We start from the raw sequence: 17962 nt of genomic DNA on the forward strand, positions 1-17962 counted from the left end.
TGTAACATGTTCAAAACAGGACATGCATCAGCATCTCTGTGGGGGTGGCACAGTGCCCACCACAGTGGGTTGCCAGTTTGAGCAGGGATCATAATGCATCTAGCAGTGATAAATGTTCTGTTGCAAGTTTAGCATGTGACTTCCATCTTACTTTGCATCCAAACGCAATGCATGACGCTGAGGTGAAACGCCCAGGGTAAGAGAAGTGGTCAGACCTGGAGCTGGTCTTCCAAGCTGTAATACAGCAGTCTGAGGTGTTCTTACCCCCTAAACGGAGCAAGTCTTGGGAAAAAGGATTGTGCCCCTCTTAAGGATGCTTTTCTGTCTGGCTCTCCAGTCAGCTGTCTCCTTCACATCTGGAGACCTCAGTATTGAGCATCAATTGAGTATCGATCCTGTCTCTACACTTGAGATTATGCCCCAGAACTGGCCTCCCACCACGTTGAATTGCTGTAACACTTCCATCCCAATGGATAACTGCCCACACACCACCTTCAGTTTCAGTGCACAACCAGCTGCAATCCCCAGGAGGTTTTGTGGCATGGGCTGGGTGTTAATCAGCATTCTCCAAAATACAGGCAGTGAGATAATTGTACTGCTTCTGCCACCAACAATTCAACCACCTCAGCAGCTAGTGCTCGGTGTAGGACTGAAAGCACACACTGTTTTGGAGGAGAAAATTTCAGTCCAACTTTGGGGGCCAGGTGGGGAGGAGTGGTGTATTGGACTCTCCTACAACACTGGAGGGTAGAAGCAGCATTTTTTACCTGGGGGAAAACACTTTGAAGGGTATAGTAAAATCCCTCCTGAGGTAGGTGTATATTATGCAGAAAGATTTGTTATACTTTTTAAAGGGCAAACTCTGAGACCTATGAGGATTGTCATTTGATGGACATAAATTGGCGTAGCTCCATGATGTTTATTGTTTCCATTGCAAGCAACTCAGTCATGGTTGTAGGTGTGAAACTGTTTCTTCTTGCAAAGTGACACCCATGCAGCCGTTTGTAGCCTGCCAGTGAGAAACGGACAGTTGTGCATTTGCTATGAAGTGTGTATTTCATTGGAGCTGTAGTCAAAGAAGTGTTTTGGGTTTGGGTGGAATAAATATCTGCAAGTGCTGTGGGAGTTCAGCAATGCAGAAACTCAGTCCTGTCCCATCACAAGCCCCAACATCTCTTCCTAGATTTTTGCACAGGACATGAAAAGCAAAGATTTATCGTTACACCAAACAGCTCCAGCAAAGTCCTCTCTGTTATCAGTGGGACTGGAAAGAAGGCTTAAGAAGCAGAAACATTTAGACGAGCATCTATAAGACATGGCCAGGGCTGAATAAAAAGAAACAGCAACAAAATGTAAACATTAGGTGCCATCAGGTAACTTGATGTGGGTGTGGGATAACAGCAGAGAGAGGGGTAAGTTCTCGGGGAATGCCTCCTGCCACCAAGCCAGCCTCCCCCCGTCCGCCAGCACACACATTTCCCCATCCCTCATCCTTTCTGGAATACCTTTCTTCCAGCCTCATTGTTGTGCAAGTTCATCAGCCTCCGTGCATTCTTTTTGATTTCTCGGGCATCAACAAACCTCCGGGAGAACTCAATGCCGTATCTGATATCCGCAGAGCAGCCTCCCCACTTCCAGCCCTCCTCCTGGTTGTAGTAGCCCTGTTTCTCTCGGTCACAGCCACAATTGCTGAGGTTGCCCTGGCTGCAGGCGGCCGTGACAGCGTGTGCAACCCCGGCAGCAGTAATGGCATAGGTGAACGCAGCTTCCCTGCTTCCTGTGGAGAGAAGCCAAAAGCTGATGGGTTGGCAGAAAGGCAGCACTTACTAAAGAAAGTACACACATTATCTACAGTAACGGTGTCAGGCAGGAATGCGAGGAGGGCATTACTTCTGGTGGGTAATTCTCATTCTTACAGAATTACATACATATTTAAAATGCTCAGCTCAACTGGGGCATATTACCCCAGGTAAGCATCAGCCATATGACAGTCCCACCTAACCCCCTTCACCAGAGGGGAATTTGGCAATGAGCCTTGGCAGTGGTGAGGAGAGGCTACACGATTTGTTTTTACACTGCCTAATCAGTTTTGCAAGCTGAACTTCATCTGTATCAGATGAATAATAACTGGCAGCAATGCTCACTGGAAAACAATAGTTACCTCTAACCCTTGGCACTGCATGGAAAAAGACAAGTGTTTGGGCAATGAAGAAATACCAGACCCTTTCAGATGCACAAGAGAGCTAGGACACAAATGGGAAAGATTATTAATCCACCTTTATAAATGCTCCGGTAACAGCCATTAGTGATGCTGAATGTAAAGTATTGCAAGAGAAGCCTATAGATACAAGAGCTGGGTAGGTTTTGTTTTCTTTCAAGGTAAAGTAGAGGCTACCCCTTTCCCTTGATGACTTCTCTTGTGTATTAGTTTTGCTGTAACGACCCTTTTCCACCCCCACTCTTACTCAAACCTCTGCTCTACCTTGGCTGTTGAGCACACAGCAGCTATGAAAGTGCTGTGGCAGCATTATTTCCTCTCCAAAAGAGGTGAGATACTGTCATGGAAGCACAGTCTAGTTTAGAAAAAAGTTTTTTTAGAAATAAGTTCTTTTTTTTTCTATGATGCCTGTAGTTGACAAGGTTCCTCATTCCCAATTCCACGTTACAGCTGTTGATATTGAGTATATGAAGAGAGGCAAGTAAACCCCCTTTCTTTACTAGGCACCGGTTGGCTGAGTTGGCTGTGGGATGCACATAAGCAAGGAGATACAGAGGCAGAACTATCGAAAGGGATTCTACAGCCCATTCCTGCTCTCACGTGAGACCACACTCTGTCAGTGATTTCCTTAACGTAGGGCTGAATCATGGCCCTTGGTGTTTTGCTGTTCATATTTATAACGTTTCCCTACAAGTTCCCTTCTCAGCGCTATCACCATTTTCCTCTGTGTGTTTATCTGGTGATAAACAGACAATCTTGTAATACCGCAGTCAAAGAATAACTGTAAAGAATTTGCAGAAAGTTGCTGAAATGCTTTAATGACCACACACAGAGCTTTAACATTGTTAATGGATTTGGGAAGGAAAAAAAAGAACAAATTTTCCAGAGGAGAAATAAACCCAAAAAGCTTAGAAGCTATTTTTAATTTTTTATTTTAGGATTCACAGATATCGTAACTATTCTGGAATGACCAGTGCCCAGTGTGGGGGGTTTTATGTTTTATATTTCTTATTTTCATAGATAGCTTCCTGAAAGTTTACACCGCTGCCGGATACAAGAAAGATCCTACAAGAAACAATCATAAACTGATTTTTGGCACCATTAACTTGTTTCTCCAAAGCAATAAAAAAGAAACTTAAGGTAAGAGAAAAATAAAAGGGTGCTGTGTTCTTCAAGTACCAAGAAAGTTAAACTGACTTGTGTATTATTTGAGCACATCGTGCAATAGAAGGACTGACTTTGCTTTCAGACACAGAAGTGTTTTGTTGGGGCATACGATGTGTGTAGTCTGGTTCAGTGGTTCCCAAACCGTGGTCTGCAGAACACTGGTGGTCCAGGAGGCCACGGTAAAGGGTTCACAGCTAATCCACAGAGCCATATTAAACACTGTTTTTAATAGTGTTTTCAATTAAAAGTTTGATGATAACGATGCCTGGTGGTCCGCAAGAAATTCTGAGGGTTGATAGCAATCCAAAAAAGTTTGGGAACCTCTGTTCTAGTTCCTAGTGTGTTCTCTAAAAACGCATATCAATATTCACTCCTCTCTTCTTCACCCGCCAGCTGAAGTCAAAGCTGAGATCCGTGTTTTAAAAGGTATCCTGTTGACTTGCACGATTTATTTCTTCATCTCCTTTCCAAACAATCTATTCTTAATCTATAAATTGAAAGATTGGAAATATGCAATATAATAGAAACTATGTATATAGATATATTTTCCTTCCTCTCCAGGATAAAAGTAAAAGAGAGTGCAAAATCAGACCCAGGAAAATTTTGAGTTCAAACACCTTTGAAACACATGTAGAAATGCTTTTAAACAAGCAGAAACATATTCCTGTCAGGGAACATAGCAGCTGTGAGCTACAGTTCAGTAGATTTACTCAGAGATTAACCAGAGAGAGGTTGCTTACATTTCATGTTTAAGCTCAATGTATTCCACATGTATCCAGAGTAGAAGGTAAGCCACTGTGGCTGTGGCCTGTCCCTGAGTCTTCACACGGTGCTTCCCTTGATCAGTTTTGTAAAACTGAAGACTATCCTGCCTTTATCTGCCTTTTGCTCCCCCTCATTCCCATTATACCCCTGATTACCTTCAGGAACAGAGGGAAGTATCTTTCCTTCACCCACCTGAGAGCTATAGCAGTGACAGAATTATCCCAAGTCACAGGATAATACAAAATGGAAACCATATTGACTCTCTGAAGAGATTACTCTTCCGTTTCAATGCAGTTCTAACATAAGAAGGGCTCAGAAATGAGATCCGGCTTGAAAATTAGATTCCTTTTGCAAGTTAAGTTGTCCTGCTAAGAATTGAGCTTTTGGGGTTTTAGCTTTTTTTAACTAAAGGATGTTCCAAAACTTCTCTTGAACTTCAGTGTAAGCATTACCTCAGCAGTTCTCTAAAGTCCTAGGATCAGTAGAGTCTATCAGAAAATGCTGATGGAGGAGGGAGGGGAACCTCTGTGCTCAAATAATGATGTGTCTGCTGTACACAAAGCTTTCCATTAGCATGTCATCACTTGGAATCAGTTCTAAGCAAGTCCTTGTTAGGCAGCTAAAAATATTTAAGTAATGATTGCTGTGATACCTGAATGGAGAACAATAATCTCATTTTATGGAATTTTCTGAGATTTCAAAAATATTCTTCTTCTGCAGCGAAACAGAGACAAGTCTTTCCAGAAATGTTCATGAAATGGAGAAAGTTTATAAATAGCAGAAGATTTGGGATTTGACCCAACTTTGGAGCTAGATTTTTCTTTTTCCAGTGAATATCCCGGTCACCTAGTTATTTGGCACTATGTATGCTCCCTATCTGTGTCTCGGATGAAAAATACTTGTTTGACTTTTTAATGTTTTCTGTCATGTAGACCAGAATAATTCTGTCGAGATTTTATTTTGGTGGAAAAGACATTTTTTGTGTGACCCTTGGATTCATCCATTTCCCTCTTAGAAATGCCTGCTTTGGTGCTAAAGAAGACAGTTACGATTTAATTCCCAAAACGTAGAATGAATGTTTTCATGAGTAACGTGAATGTTACTCTGTCTAATCTGATAACTGTCTAATCTAATAACTCCAACAGGAGATCACCACCAGGACTAATTGAAATGAAGCCTTTTGTCTTTGGCGAAGGTGCTGAAGGTCACTTCTTGCAATCTGCCAGGCCGTGAGAGAAGTCTTGCCTATGGTCTGCCGGTCTGAGTTGCTGCCATTTGCTTGAGCTCATTTGCATTCTAACTGAGGGCTGTATTTTACAAGTGCTCTAATACCCAGTAATGCAGGCAGTTGCTGCTCAGACAGACAGATACTGGATCATTGCTTCCTAAAATGAGTGATTTCTGGCAGATAGGGTGAGAGGAGCCTATTTATCCGTTGTTGGAGTCGTGGAGCAGCCTATACTTTACCCCTAATTTAGATGTCATCTCTGACTAAGTTTTAGACTGCTAACTGAGCACTAAACTTAGTATGGTCTGATGTGGAAATTATTACAAATTCCATAATTGCTATAGTTTACTACATTCTAACATGCATATATTCAGCAGCGTATTTTCAGCATGTAACCACAATCAGCTGAGAATCATATACACTAAATACATATTTTGATCATTCAGCTGTGAGTGCAGCATTAAAGATTTAACTGTTTCGTAGTTATTAGCAAGGCATCTATTTTTCTGAGCAACTAGATGAGAATATTGCTATTCCACACATCATTCTGAAATGTCTTATGTCAGCAGCTAGATGAATAAGACTGCCACTGAATGTCAGCTATTATAACTGTAATTTAACTTGAAATATTAAACTGTAGAATATACACTGTTTAGCCAGTAATTTGCTAAATCTTGGATCAACAATGATAGAAAAAAATGCTACATGCTGCTGTTAAACTAAACAAATTCCTCATGTACTTACACAAGACACCAGACTGATTATATGACACAATACAATATAGGTCAGTGGTAAGAAGAAATGAACCATGGCAGAAGTTTGATTTTTTTGCCAAACCTATCCTTTTCAACAAGTCTTCTTTTGCGAGTGAAAGCTGAGGACACATTGAGTCATTTTTTTATGGGCAAAAGACAATAGATACATCTAGATGAGTAAACTAACTCAGACAACGGCACCCTAAGTAGGGTTGGATGAAGACTTTTACGGACAAGCTTAGTTCCTTTGTAATTTTGTATTTTATTCAACACGCTCATTAACAATTCTCAAGGAAAATAGTACAGGCTCTTCTCTTTGGGTTCAATCCAAGGGCAATACAAGTCAGTGAGAGTTTTCTTTCAGTCAGTCAGAGATCCTTTCAGTCAGTGAGAGATCCTTTCTCTATTTGCATTTTCAGTGTAATTAATTTTGGGCTTCTTGGTTTATGATCTGAAAACAGGGATTGGTTTAATTTCTCTGTCCCTCTAATTTACTATACCCAGTGCCACACATCAGAACTATAGACCACTGAAATCACTTTGTACAAGCAGAAAAAACACTGAGGAAAGCAGGGCTGCAGGAACCTCAGGAGGGTCTCTAGTCCATCCCTCAACCCTAACGTAGGCTAATAACACACGTGTCCTTCACAACAGCTTTTTGTTTATCCTGTTCTTAAAGATCTTCAGTGGTGAGGATTCCACAGTCTATTCCAGTGCCTCGGGACCCCATTGGTACACATTTTACTAACCTGAAACTGTCTTTCTGAATGCAAACCTGCTGCTTCTTTCTCTACAGATGCTAAGAACCGATTGCTCCCTTCTTCTAGCGGCAGGCTTTCACTATTTAAAGACGTGTTCCATTGTCAGTCCTTGCAGAGCAGTTTCAGGAGCTCCGATCATTCCCCCTGCTCTCCATGGGGTCTCCCAAAGGACTGGCCTGTGCCTTGCGGTGCGGTGCCGGAGATGCGACAGGGAGCTCTAGCTGAGGCCTTGCCTGCTCGGGGCTAGAGCAGAAGGAGCATTTCATGTGTCTTGCATGCTACACTCCTGTTTACTCATGCCAGCATGGTGCTTTCACAGCAGCAGGACATTTTTGACTTTTACTCAGTTTGCAGTCGTCTTCTGTGCAGCTGCTATCACACCAGATGTTTCTCATCTTGCATTTGTGCAGCTGATTATTCTCACTTGTAGATCCCCATGTATTTGTCTTTCTGATTTGCGTCCTCTTACTTTTTTTTTTTTCTTCTTTTCTAGACCATTTCTCCATGATCATTTTCAATTTTGACCCAAACTTCCTCCAACTTCCTTACAGTCCATCCCAGCCTGACATCATTTGTAAATGCAATGTGCACAGGTTATTCCCTTGGTCAAGCCAAGAGTATAATACTGACTGGTACCAGATCCAGCACAGATCACAAAGGAAACCCAGTTAGTACATCCTTCCATTTTGACAACTACCCTCCAGGTATGATTTCCAGATAGTATGTACTCATTTGGTTAGCTTTTCCTTAGTTTTCTTATGAGACTGTCATATAAAGCAGTGTCAAAAGCTTCATTTAAGTCCAAGATATATGGTATAAACTGCTTCTTCTCTGCCTCTGAGGCCCTGGGTGGCAAAAGAAGGAAATTAGATCTGTTTAACATGATTCGTTCTTGACAGATCCTTGTTGACTGTTACTCATCTCCTTGTTCTCAGTTATGAGCTTACAAATGGGTTTTTGTTCCCATATTTTTTCATTTACTGAAGTTAAAATGATTGGGCCTATAATTCCTTTCTTTTAGACAAAGGCAATAACGTTTCTCTTTTCAATTCTTCTTAATTAGAGTTCTCCGTAACTTTTCAGCACTAATGGCTGTCAGGACTAATGGCTCTAAATGGCTTCATTAAATGTTCTGAGATGAGGGACCGCTAACTGGAAAGCATTCAACCTGGACAAATACTTCCCTCTGTCTTATGCTGAGATGGTATTCCTCTGTCAATGGTGGTAGTTCTATAACCGTCTGCTCACCATTGACCTTTTTAGCGAAGGCTGATGCAAGAAGTGCTTGGCCTTCTTGGCATTATCCTTCGTTTACACTCTCCTTGGGGTCCACTCCACTGAGTGGTGGACCAGCTTTTTTTCTTCATCTTCCACTCACTGACAAAGTACCGACTGAACGATTACTGTGTAGCCTGTTGTCAAAAAACAGACATAGTCATCAGTGGTTGTGAGGTTCCTCTTGTAGCACTTGTGCTCAGAAGAGCTTCTGAAAGATGATGAACCTGGCGTAGGTAGAATATCTGTTACTCTGGCAGGACTTTCTGGTCAAATCTGATGGAGTCTTCTGATGGTCACTCTGGGTAATGTTCTCTTTACAATATTTATTTGTTTCCCATTTCCTCCCTAAAACCTTTTTTTTTTCTGCTACAGCCTAATTAAAATAGTCTGGTTTAATTTTGCTTCATCCAGATAGAGCTAGAGCAGGAGTTGCACATGATTTCAGCAGCTTCTTCCTAGACTGCTCGTTATGTCTATTTCTGATTACACGGGGTTGGGACAGAGGACACTGCAGATTTCAAAGCTGAGAATGTGTAGTGCTATGACATAACGGTTTGTTTACAGATTCTTCTCTTACTCAGCATTTTTCATCTCTAGACTCCCACTAAGTTTTTATGGTTGGAGGTGCCAGAATTTTGGCCATCAGTCTAGAATCACTTTGTCAACTGGATTGTTTTCTGTTGCTTATGTGGGTTTGTCAAATTTTCTTTTAGAATGGGCTGTACATGAGCCAGATTTATTTCACACTTGCCTTTTTGCAGCTCCTTGCTGTCACTATTTATACACTTTTGGAAGCATGTCTATTAAAACGAGCTGTTTACTATGCCTCTGCTTTTCACATTTTTTCAAGCATTTTTTCCAATTTCATGGTTATTTTCTAAAGACTTGGTGGTACTTTCCACAGTGGTTTCTGTAATGAGGCTTCCAACAATTTACAGGGTTTTTTTGCTTAATTTACCCCCTAAACATATTCAGTTAACTCCTGGCAACCATAAACAATAGTCAGCATTTCTGTTCCAAAGTGAGCATAATTCTGTTGTGTTTTTGACTGTCTTTTGGCAGCATGTCCCTTGGTGGAGTTTTCTGGGACAGCTCCTGTGAGGTTAGTAAGTTAGCTGTGATCTTTGAAAGGATGTTTAGAAGTGCCCAGAGAAATATGACATTTTAGGGCTCTCCCCTGTAAAACTATATTTGTTGTAACAAATATTTCTTACTATCTCAGCCCTAACGAACAATCTGTATCTCATTCTTACAGAAAACGGGGAAATTAAGTTTTGATCCAAAAGCACCACTGCTTGTTTTTGTCAAGGTTTAATCAGAACATGGTGCTAAGCACTCATTTAAAGAATGCACAAGAGCATGGCTTGAGAAATACACAGTGCACAAAGCATGAGGGGGTATTTTCCCAGATACACTGTACCATTGAGAAAAGCCTGTGCAGTGTCACAGCCGGCTGTGTTTTCACAATGCTACTGCTAATACTGTCAAAGTAGTATGTGGGAAGCAATAGCTGGAGCAGAGAGATCGTCTGCTGCCTGTGTTCTCCTCTGGACCTACTGACGTCCCGTTGTGGGGCTTAATGATTCCCTGCTGAATGTTTGGTGCTTTTTCTTTTCAGTGATGACTGGTGATTTGATGTATCATAATGTGTGAAAGCTCAGCTGGAGACATCTTGCAGCGTATTGGGGTTTTAAAAAGTTCTTTGCACCCCTTGTCCGAAAGCATGGACTCCTTAAGGCATCTCAGAGAAACTGGGTCCTAAAGTATGTTAACATCCTAATATTAAATGGGGCTGTGAGGAACCAGGTGTCGTTATAATAATTCAATCACTTCAATCTATTCATGGGAACAGATCTTATGTGTAGGATTTGCCTATGCATTATGGTCCCTTTTTTAAGGGCATTTCACAGGGAGGAGTAAAAACAATATTTAAGAAAAAGGGAAGGGAAGCTTTAGTATGTGGGCACATATTTTTTCTTTTTTTTAGGTTTGTTCTTGATAGTGCTGTTGCACTACACTATGGCCTGTTTAAGGTTTCTGAGAGATCTGTGTGGTGCTCAGAAAGGGACATATTGTCCATGCTAAGTTAAGAAATAGAAAATATGCTTGCCACATCATTTAAAAAAAGAAGAAAACAGCAAAAAATAAACCTCCACTCTGAACCTGTCAGGGAATTGGAGGACAATACTACCATATTTTTAAAGTAAATTTGTTTCCAAGTCAACTTCACGCTCCAATTTAATAGGATGCAACAGCAGGGTAGGTTGCTGCCAAACCGTTGTAGTCACTCAGATTTTCATGTGTGTGAATCTTATAGACTTGAGTCTGTAGTGAGTGAGTCAGTTCAGAATGGATATTCTCCTTGGCTGTCAGTAGAGTATCCTTCTAACCTAAATTATTCTGTGATTATATTTGACTTTGCTATCGTCCCAATTTCACAAATACTCTGTCATCCCTACTGCCATGCCCATGAATATTAGGAAGTCAATGCCTTGCTTCTGCACCTTCTCAGTGGACTCTCTGCTGGGTCAGTATTTTAATTAACTCATTTCAATCATTTCAGTGGCCTGACATAAATATACTGTGTTGAAGAACATTTCTTTAAAAATAAATCTGCACTGCCATTTGCATGAAGTCATCTTTTCCTGTATTATCTTATGTCACTTCTAACCTAGATAACAAATCCCTGAGGAGATGTCTGTATTCTTTTGTAAATCACTGTGCACACCTGTGCTTTGCTGTAGAAACATGTTAAATAATAACACCTTTTAAAGGGTTCACTGAGTTATGAGTAGTTGTAAGCACTAAGCTCCTATACCTGGGCATGCCAGAGTGTCTGAGGGTGGGTGTCTGTGGGTGCGAATGTCTGCGTACATTGCAGATGAAATTTCAGCTCTTGCTTCAGAATTTCTTCAGGCGGTTTAGTTAAATCATGAATGTTACCTCAATAACTTGTGCAGAGCCTATTAGTGGGCCAGTACCACTTTGCCATAATTCTTGAATTACAGACATACTCAGTGATACCCAGCTGAAATTGCTGTTAGACACAAATCTGTTTATGCAAGAGGTGGTCCTCGCCTTAGGAAGCTGCATCTTTCAGCTGGAGCGGGCAACAGAAAAGAGATACTATTACCTCTCTTTCACAGGGACACAAAGAAGTTCAGGCATTTATCCGTACGGCAGAAGGACCCATAACAGAACAAGCTGTCCTCTTGTTGGATTCTCTTTGTGGGGAGGCCACAGAGGCATTTAGCTGTAGACCTTTCAGCCGACAACTGAAGCACAAATTCAACCCTGTTTTCAGGAAGGATGTCCATGCAGCTGCATGGTGGGACAGGAGAGCTCCAAGAAAGAAGCAGCAGCTGCTGGACTGGGACTTCTCTGCTCTGCTCTTCCACATACCATTCTAGCATAGTATTGAATTAGTCATCTACTGCCAGAGTCATAAAGGGATTTGGACACACGTATGCTCAGCATCACCATGCCTGCCAGTAATGAAAGAGAAGTACAGGGCACTCCTCACATGCCGTGTACCTGCATAGCATTAGATCCACATCCTTCCTTTACTTCTAATTTGAAAAAAGAACTAATTTAAGTGTCTTGCCAGAGGTTTTGCTGAGGTTGCATTTGCTTCTGTTTGAGAGAGATGCTATACGTTTTCATTTCCACATTTGGAGATGATGACATTTCTTGACTACTGGTAAGACATGTGCAGCTTTAAGCAGGATCTTAATATCTGGCTTCTTCTATGTGTCAGCGTAGACTTTTTGCTTGTACTCACTTCTTATAGTTCCATGTTAACCAACACAACTGTTTGATATATAGAGGTATTAATCTAGAAACCCCCTTTTGGAAATACATATAAAGCAAGAGCAGTAGCAAGCAAGCCTAGCCCAAGACATTTTGCAGGTATGAGGTACTGTTTTCAGATGAGATGCCAATGTTTACAGTATACAAAATTGATTACATCTATAGGGCAAGAGCTAGACACCTAGAGCTAAATCTGCAACGGGACGTTGTCTCTAAAGCCTGTCTGTTAGACGTTCTGCCATCTAGTGTGGCCGGGATAGGAATCCAGCCTTACCAAGCACTGAGAGAGTTAGACACCAAAAAAGCAAGACTTCCAGAAGCTATCAAGCTGCATGGGGAAGACCCAAAACTGGGAGCAGAAAATGCAAAGAAAGGGAGAGAGCCTAAACTTATCCCATCAGGGAGTTAAGCCAGATTTCCCTGCACAGTGAGCCTTTCCAACTATGCTGGCAGCAGTCATCTAAGTGTAATTGCTGAGGGTACATGGTGGTTTTAGAAAAGGAGATCCCACCCTTAAAATATTCCACTATCAGTCCATTATCCTGGTTTATATTCTGACTGGGGAAAAAAGATTTCATTACATTAAAAGCCAGAAGATGACTTTGTTGGTTTCACTGATGAGGATAAAGATATTCTACTGAACACAATATAATTTCTTCTAGTGTATTTTTCTAGGCTTTTTCAGAGTATCATTTAACTTGATTCTATCAAGTACAGAATTAGAATGATTTTATGTAAAATAAAGTACTAATTCTACCTAGTCATGACATTGGTAAAATAAGGTTTGTGAAGAGCAGCAGTATCTTTTCTTAAACTGAATTGCATACACTAGGCATCTTACTTGTTGTAGACAGGATCTAATAAATAAATATTTATTTAAAGTATTTGCCAGATTCCCAGTCGAAATCCAGAGAAATATCATAAAATGGCATAACCGTCCGTCACATTGTAGCTTTCACTGCAACAGCAATACAAGAGGAGTATTATGTCAAATAACGATGAAACAATGACATCTAGAAATACCTTGATCTACACACCCTTTTGTGGTAATAGCAATGAATATGGAGGAAGTACTGCCCAACCTCAGAAACGGTGGCAGCCAGGCTGGGGGCTCTGAAAAGCATTTCAGACTACTGGTCATGGAGAAATAGCTCCTGTGTGCCTGGGGTAGCACTTTCCAGGCACAGAAATTGTTGTGCTTTCATCTTGTCCCGTGACTCTGCTCTTCAAGGTGGCCTCAAGATAGTCTTCAAAACTGTCTAGAAATAGACAAAAGACTATTTCCTATGCTTGACAAAGAAGGAAAAATAATTTGTATCAAATAGTGCACCAGAATGTTGCCTTTTTCTGTAAAATTCTGCACAGGGACATAGCAGATGGGTTCTTGTTGCATTTGCTGGGAATTGTTGTTGGATGGTCTCCTGGAGGATAAGTCTGCATATTGTTCATTAACGTCTTACAAGTCTGCTGCTCACATAGATTCCTGGCATGGTTTCTGATGCCTGGCAGGACACCTTAGAGGACCAACTCAATATGCCAAATTTCACAAGCAAATCTATAACGTGAGCGCTATCGCTGGTGACTTACCACTCAGCCTTTAGGTGTGTGGGCTTTAATGTGTTTCTCTGGTACATTCGGGGCAAGGTAAGGTTTGACAGGTGAGACGTGGTGAGTCTTGACGGGGCTGTTTAAGGTGTTACCACTCCCTTGACATCTCCCATGGTAGCAGAAGGACTATGCCTCACATGCTTTCACTTACAGTCCAGCCCAAACCAGCCCTTCCTTGGTGGCTGCGGCGGAGAGGCTGGGTTTGCAGATCGTCAGTATGAGCCTGCGTTCTGCTCTGCTAATTCTGCTGCAGAGATCACATCTTCCCGGCGTAGGGTAAACAGCTGGGCAGTAACTCCAGAAGTCACTGGTGTCCCCTGTCAGAGCTCAGATTTTGTGGAAAGCAAATGAGAAAGTTCTGGTGAAATGGCTGGGTTGAAAGTTGCTTTCGAATTTGCTTAAATGGTTTCAAATGCTCTTACACTGCTTGTGTGGCTGCATTCACATTTCTGATACATTTGACTTGCCTGAAAATCTTTCTGGGAGGAGAAATAGTTCAAGTAATGGTGTCTATGCTTCTTGGTGTTTAAAGGGTCTTTGCCTGGTAGTCAAGTTTGTAACCCCAGTGAACAAGACACGGCACAAATCACACATATGAAAGAGATTTAAAAGAGTAAAGAGCTCAGAGGGTTTTGGATAAATACACAAAGTTTAGATTCTGGTCCAAACCTCTCTGGTTTGCAAAATGAGTCTGGAAGCATCACAAGAGCAAAGTCTTTTTTTTCAGCTCTGGAGTTTCTGGTCCTGACAGGAGTTGGGAAGTGACAAGATTCACATAAACAAGGAAGAATTCTATGAATCTTCTCAGGACTCATGAAAGATCCTGAATCAGTGTTTAATCTGAACCTGTCCAGCTAACCCTACCAGTCAGGTTATCTTATCTAGTAGACCAGTGGTTGTTACGTGTTATTTGTTGTGCTAAGCTTGTGTTTTGCCAGGTACTGAGCAAGCTCACCCTAAGATGCTGATCCACACCTGCAAGAGTCTGACTAATGGGTGGGTGCCGGCCCTGTGAGTTAGCTGCCCTTTCAGCAAAAAAACCTAAATGTTACAAGGATAAAAAGATCAACTTTCTAGCCCGCAAAGAGCTTCCATTGTTTTTAAGTGCGATACCCTAGAACTGAAGGATGAATTTTAAACAGAAATCAGAAGCAAAAACTGTAGGTTTTCAAGGTACTCCAGCTTTAGAGCAGGATCCAGGCTTCGTGACCAGGAAAGGAGGGACAGGTCCCTCTCTGCAGTACAAATACAAGACTATTTTAATAGGCAGATTGGTATTAACACCAGTCTTTGAGATGCTGCTCATGTAAAAGTACTTTTAAAAAACACTAGCAAGTGTCTCTACTGCAAATCCACCATTAAAACGAGATACCGGTCTCATTAAATAAACTTTTCAGCCCCCCGCTTTGTAGCAGCCCGTTTCCAGATCTGAACTTTGAAGCTGACCCCTGTCTTTGTGATGGGCCAAACCAAAAGCCAGATCTGAACACCACTGAACTCTGGGAAAGTTCAAATCTATCGTTTGTGGTTCAGGTTGAGCTCTAATTAAAACAGACCAGTCAGAAAGGCAAATGTCTTAAAACCAAAACAAAACAAACGTTTCACGTGAAAAGTCTTGGATTAGGCTATATGGTACCAAGTAGAGTTTTTGTCTATCACATGATGTAATGTTCCTCTGGCTAACACAAACTGATGGCACGCACATGCTGCTATATGAGATATTCCATGCAGACACTTTGAATTTAACTTAGAGCAGGACACAATAATCATGGAAATACTTCATGCTGTATAAAAACCCATCAACAACCTTATTGCTCCTCAGATTTGAGGGTAGTCTGCTGCCTTTCAAACTTTCTATGCCCATCCCTAGTAGCACAGTAGTCCAGGGTCTTTGAAAAATCAGTGTCTTGCCTTCTTTGAGGAAAGCTTATGCCTCATTATGTCAGCAGTATGTGGAATATTGCCACTAATCCCTGAAAACAAACAAGAAAGTGGCATTGCAGAAACTTCGGTTGTGTAAGAGGGCAGGGAAATCCCAGCTAACTCTCCTGCTAAGAGCTTCTGTTTATACCGTAGTTAATACTACAGTGTCTGTAATAAAGCAACCTGGTTGATCAATGGACAAGGGAAAAGCAAACAAAAGGGAAGAGAACTTGGTTTCAGCATTACTGAACTGCTGAAGCAAAAGAAAATGGGAGACAGCAAGGAGAAAAAGAAAGGGAAGGAGAGAAAAAGTGTTCAAGCCCCATCGCTGGTGTCAGGATACGACTGTGCACCAGTAGCTAGAAGAAGAGGGCCTTGGGCAGGAAGATTTACTGGAAAAATCACAGCACACAGACAGCAAGCGCGCAGTAAGTAACCAGCAGTTACTCTCCCTTCGCCCTTCTCTCTTTTATGTTACATGTAAGCACTGAACATGTAAGCTTTTTCTCTTTGCGAAATTTGAGTTTAGGCTCTTTGTAGACAACTACCTAAAGTTTCCAAACTTCCTTATTATGCAAACTCAGTTAATAATCTTACCAGGCCTATTCTATTGAGATTTTTCCGTGTGGTCTTTTTTCAGGCCTGACTCGCTCTCTGGAAGACCAAATCCCTCCGCGACATTTCTGTCCTTTGCTTCCTGTTTGGATAAGAAGACTTTAACACCGACCATTTTTGTTTGAGGATCCCAGAGTATTTCACAAATGTTTAAGTGGAGGTTAGTCCACATTAATTAAGCCTTTAAATTCCCCACTGAAATTTGTCATCTTTAGTCTCCAGACAGTAAGGTATGAAGTGACTTGCCCAAGGTCACAAGAAAAGTATATGGCACAGCTGGGAACAGAGTCCAAGTCCATTATCTCCTGGTCCATGCTTTAACCATAAAATGATAGTTCTCACATTGAACTAGGAGCCACAGAGTATGTGAAAAATGATAGGAAGGGAATTGTCTTGAGCTTCTTGAGGTGACGCCTTCCTCTCAGCTTGGACAAAGAGAACGAAAAATTATTTTATCCATTCTGAAGGAGTACTTCTCGGGTTAAAGAATATTCAAAAGTTGTCAATTTTTGCTCAGAGGAAATTTTCAGTTCAGACATTTCATTATTGGTCAAGTTGTAATTAAAAGAACAACCTTTCTAATTAATCATTCTCTAGCAATATATTCGATTCTATTTATGGTATCCTTTAAAACATACCAAAACAATAGAAAGCAGTGAAAGACACACCTATGCAAAGGAATGAGAGACTCACAATATTTTCTTCTGCATCAATTTTGTAATGTTCGTGAAAAAGGATTGCCAGGAACCTAGATATTACTTTAGAATTTTCTTTAAGGCAAGAAGTAGAGTAGAATGGGAAGAGAGACCTACTCGTGTCCTACACATGATAATGTATTGATTTACAGCAAAACTAGTTGAAAGAATCACATTGCCTTGTGACATTGTGAGAAATATGGCAGAAAATACATGTTTATCGACTTGTGCTAGTCTTTCTCTGAGTGTGGAGTACCACAAGTGCTTAGGAATGAGAAGCAATTAGAGAATAAAAACCCACTTCACTGTTCAGGAAAGTTCACCACCTTTGCCATACAGTTAATGAAATATCCCATGTGTTTTCACCCAGGATGCTGGCATTGGCGGTTTTCCAAAATACTGACTTATACATCAAGACTATCCTTCAGAAGTGCCCTGACCTCAACCTTCTCCCAGCTACCTACCTTTAATAGCCAGAATGAGCCCAACTTAATGAAACGGCAATGCACAGATATTCTATGCTGACCACTTCTGATGTTGGAGCCTGCTCTTTGCCATTCACCATTACTGATTTTTCCTGCTCCCAGCCCATCTCTTTCCCTTTCCTTCTCCCTTTACATGCATTCATAGATCTGTTACGCTCTTTCCCACTTCCTTATGTCCCTAGCCAGGCAGTTGAAAGGCTTCCATCACAGAGATTGAAAACATACTCCATATTAAATGTAACGGAATAGTATGACCAGCAGGTCCATGTTTCAAAAACATTCAATTTATATCACAGCTGAGAATATCACAGCAGGGGAAGCAACTTGATGGGTTGCTGGAGGCTGTGGCTACCCTTTCTTGTGGAACATATCTCTGTCACTTGCTAAATAGGTGCACCATCTGGTGGTAATTTTGGACTCCCACTTGTTCTTAAATTTCCAAATAGCAGTGGCGGAGTTATGCCTGTGGTTGCAACATTATTTTTTTTTGCTGGTATCTGTCTGAAAGTCATCAGCTAAGACAACTTTTGCAGGTACTAGGGGTGAATGAGTACCAAGAATAGCTAGGACTTTAAATGAAGGTCTTGTTTCCATGTCTGCTATGTGGGGCAAGCAGGTATATTAGAGAACCACATGCTCCCCTGAGAAACATAC

At 41.3% G+C, this 17962-nt stretch overlaps 1 protein-coding gene across 2 annotated transcripts in view; it reads right to left on the bottom strand.

Annotated features, from left to right (window-relative positions):
• WNT7B (Wnt family member 7B) overlaps window positions 1-17962 on the bottom strand; it is a 94508-nt gene that overhangs the window by 10468 nt on the left and 66078 nt on the right. For both annotated transcript variants that reach the window (XM_059816362.1, XM_059816361.1), the window contains exon 3: window positions 1506-1777. In XM_059816362.1, coding sequence (XP_059672345.1) covers window positions 1506-1777 — 272 coding nt within the window. The remainder of the gene's footprint in view (window positions 1-1505; window positions 1778-17962) is intronic.

Source organism: Gavia stellata, chromosome 4, assembly GCF_030936135.1.
Source record: "Gavia stellata isolate bGavSte3 chromosome 4, bGavSte3.hap2, whole genome shotgun sequence".
NCBI lineage: Eukaryota > Metazoa > Chordata > Aves > Gaviiformes > Gaviidae > Gavia > Gavia stellata.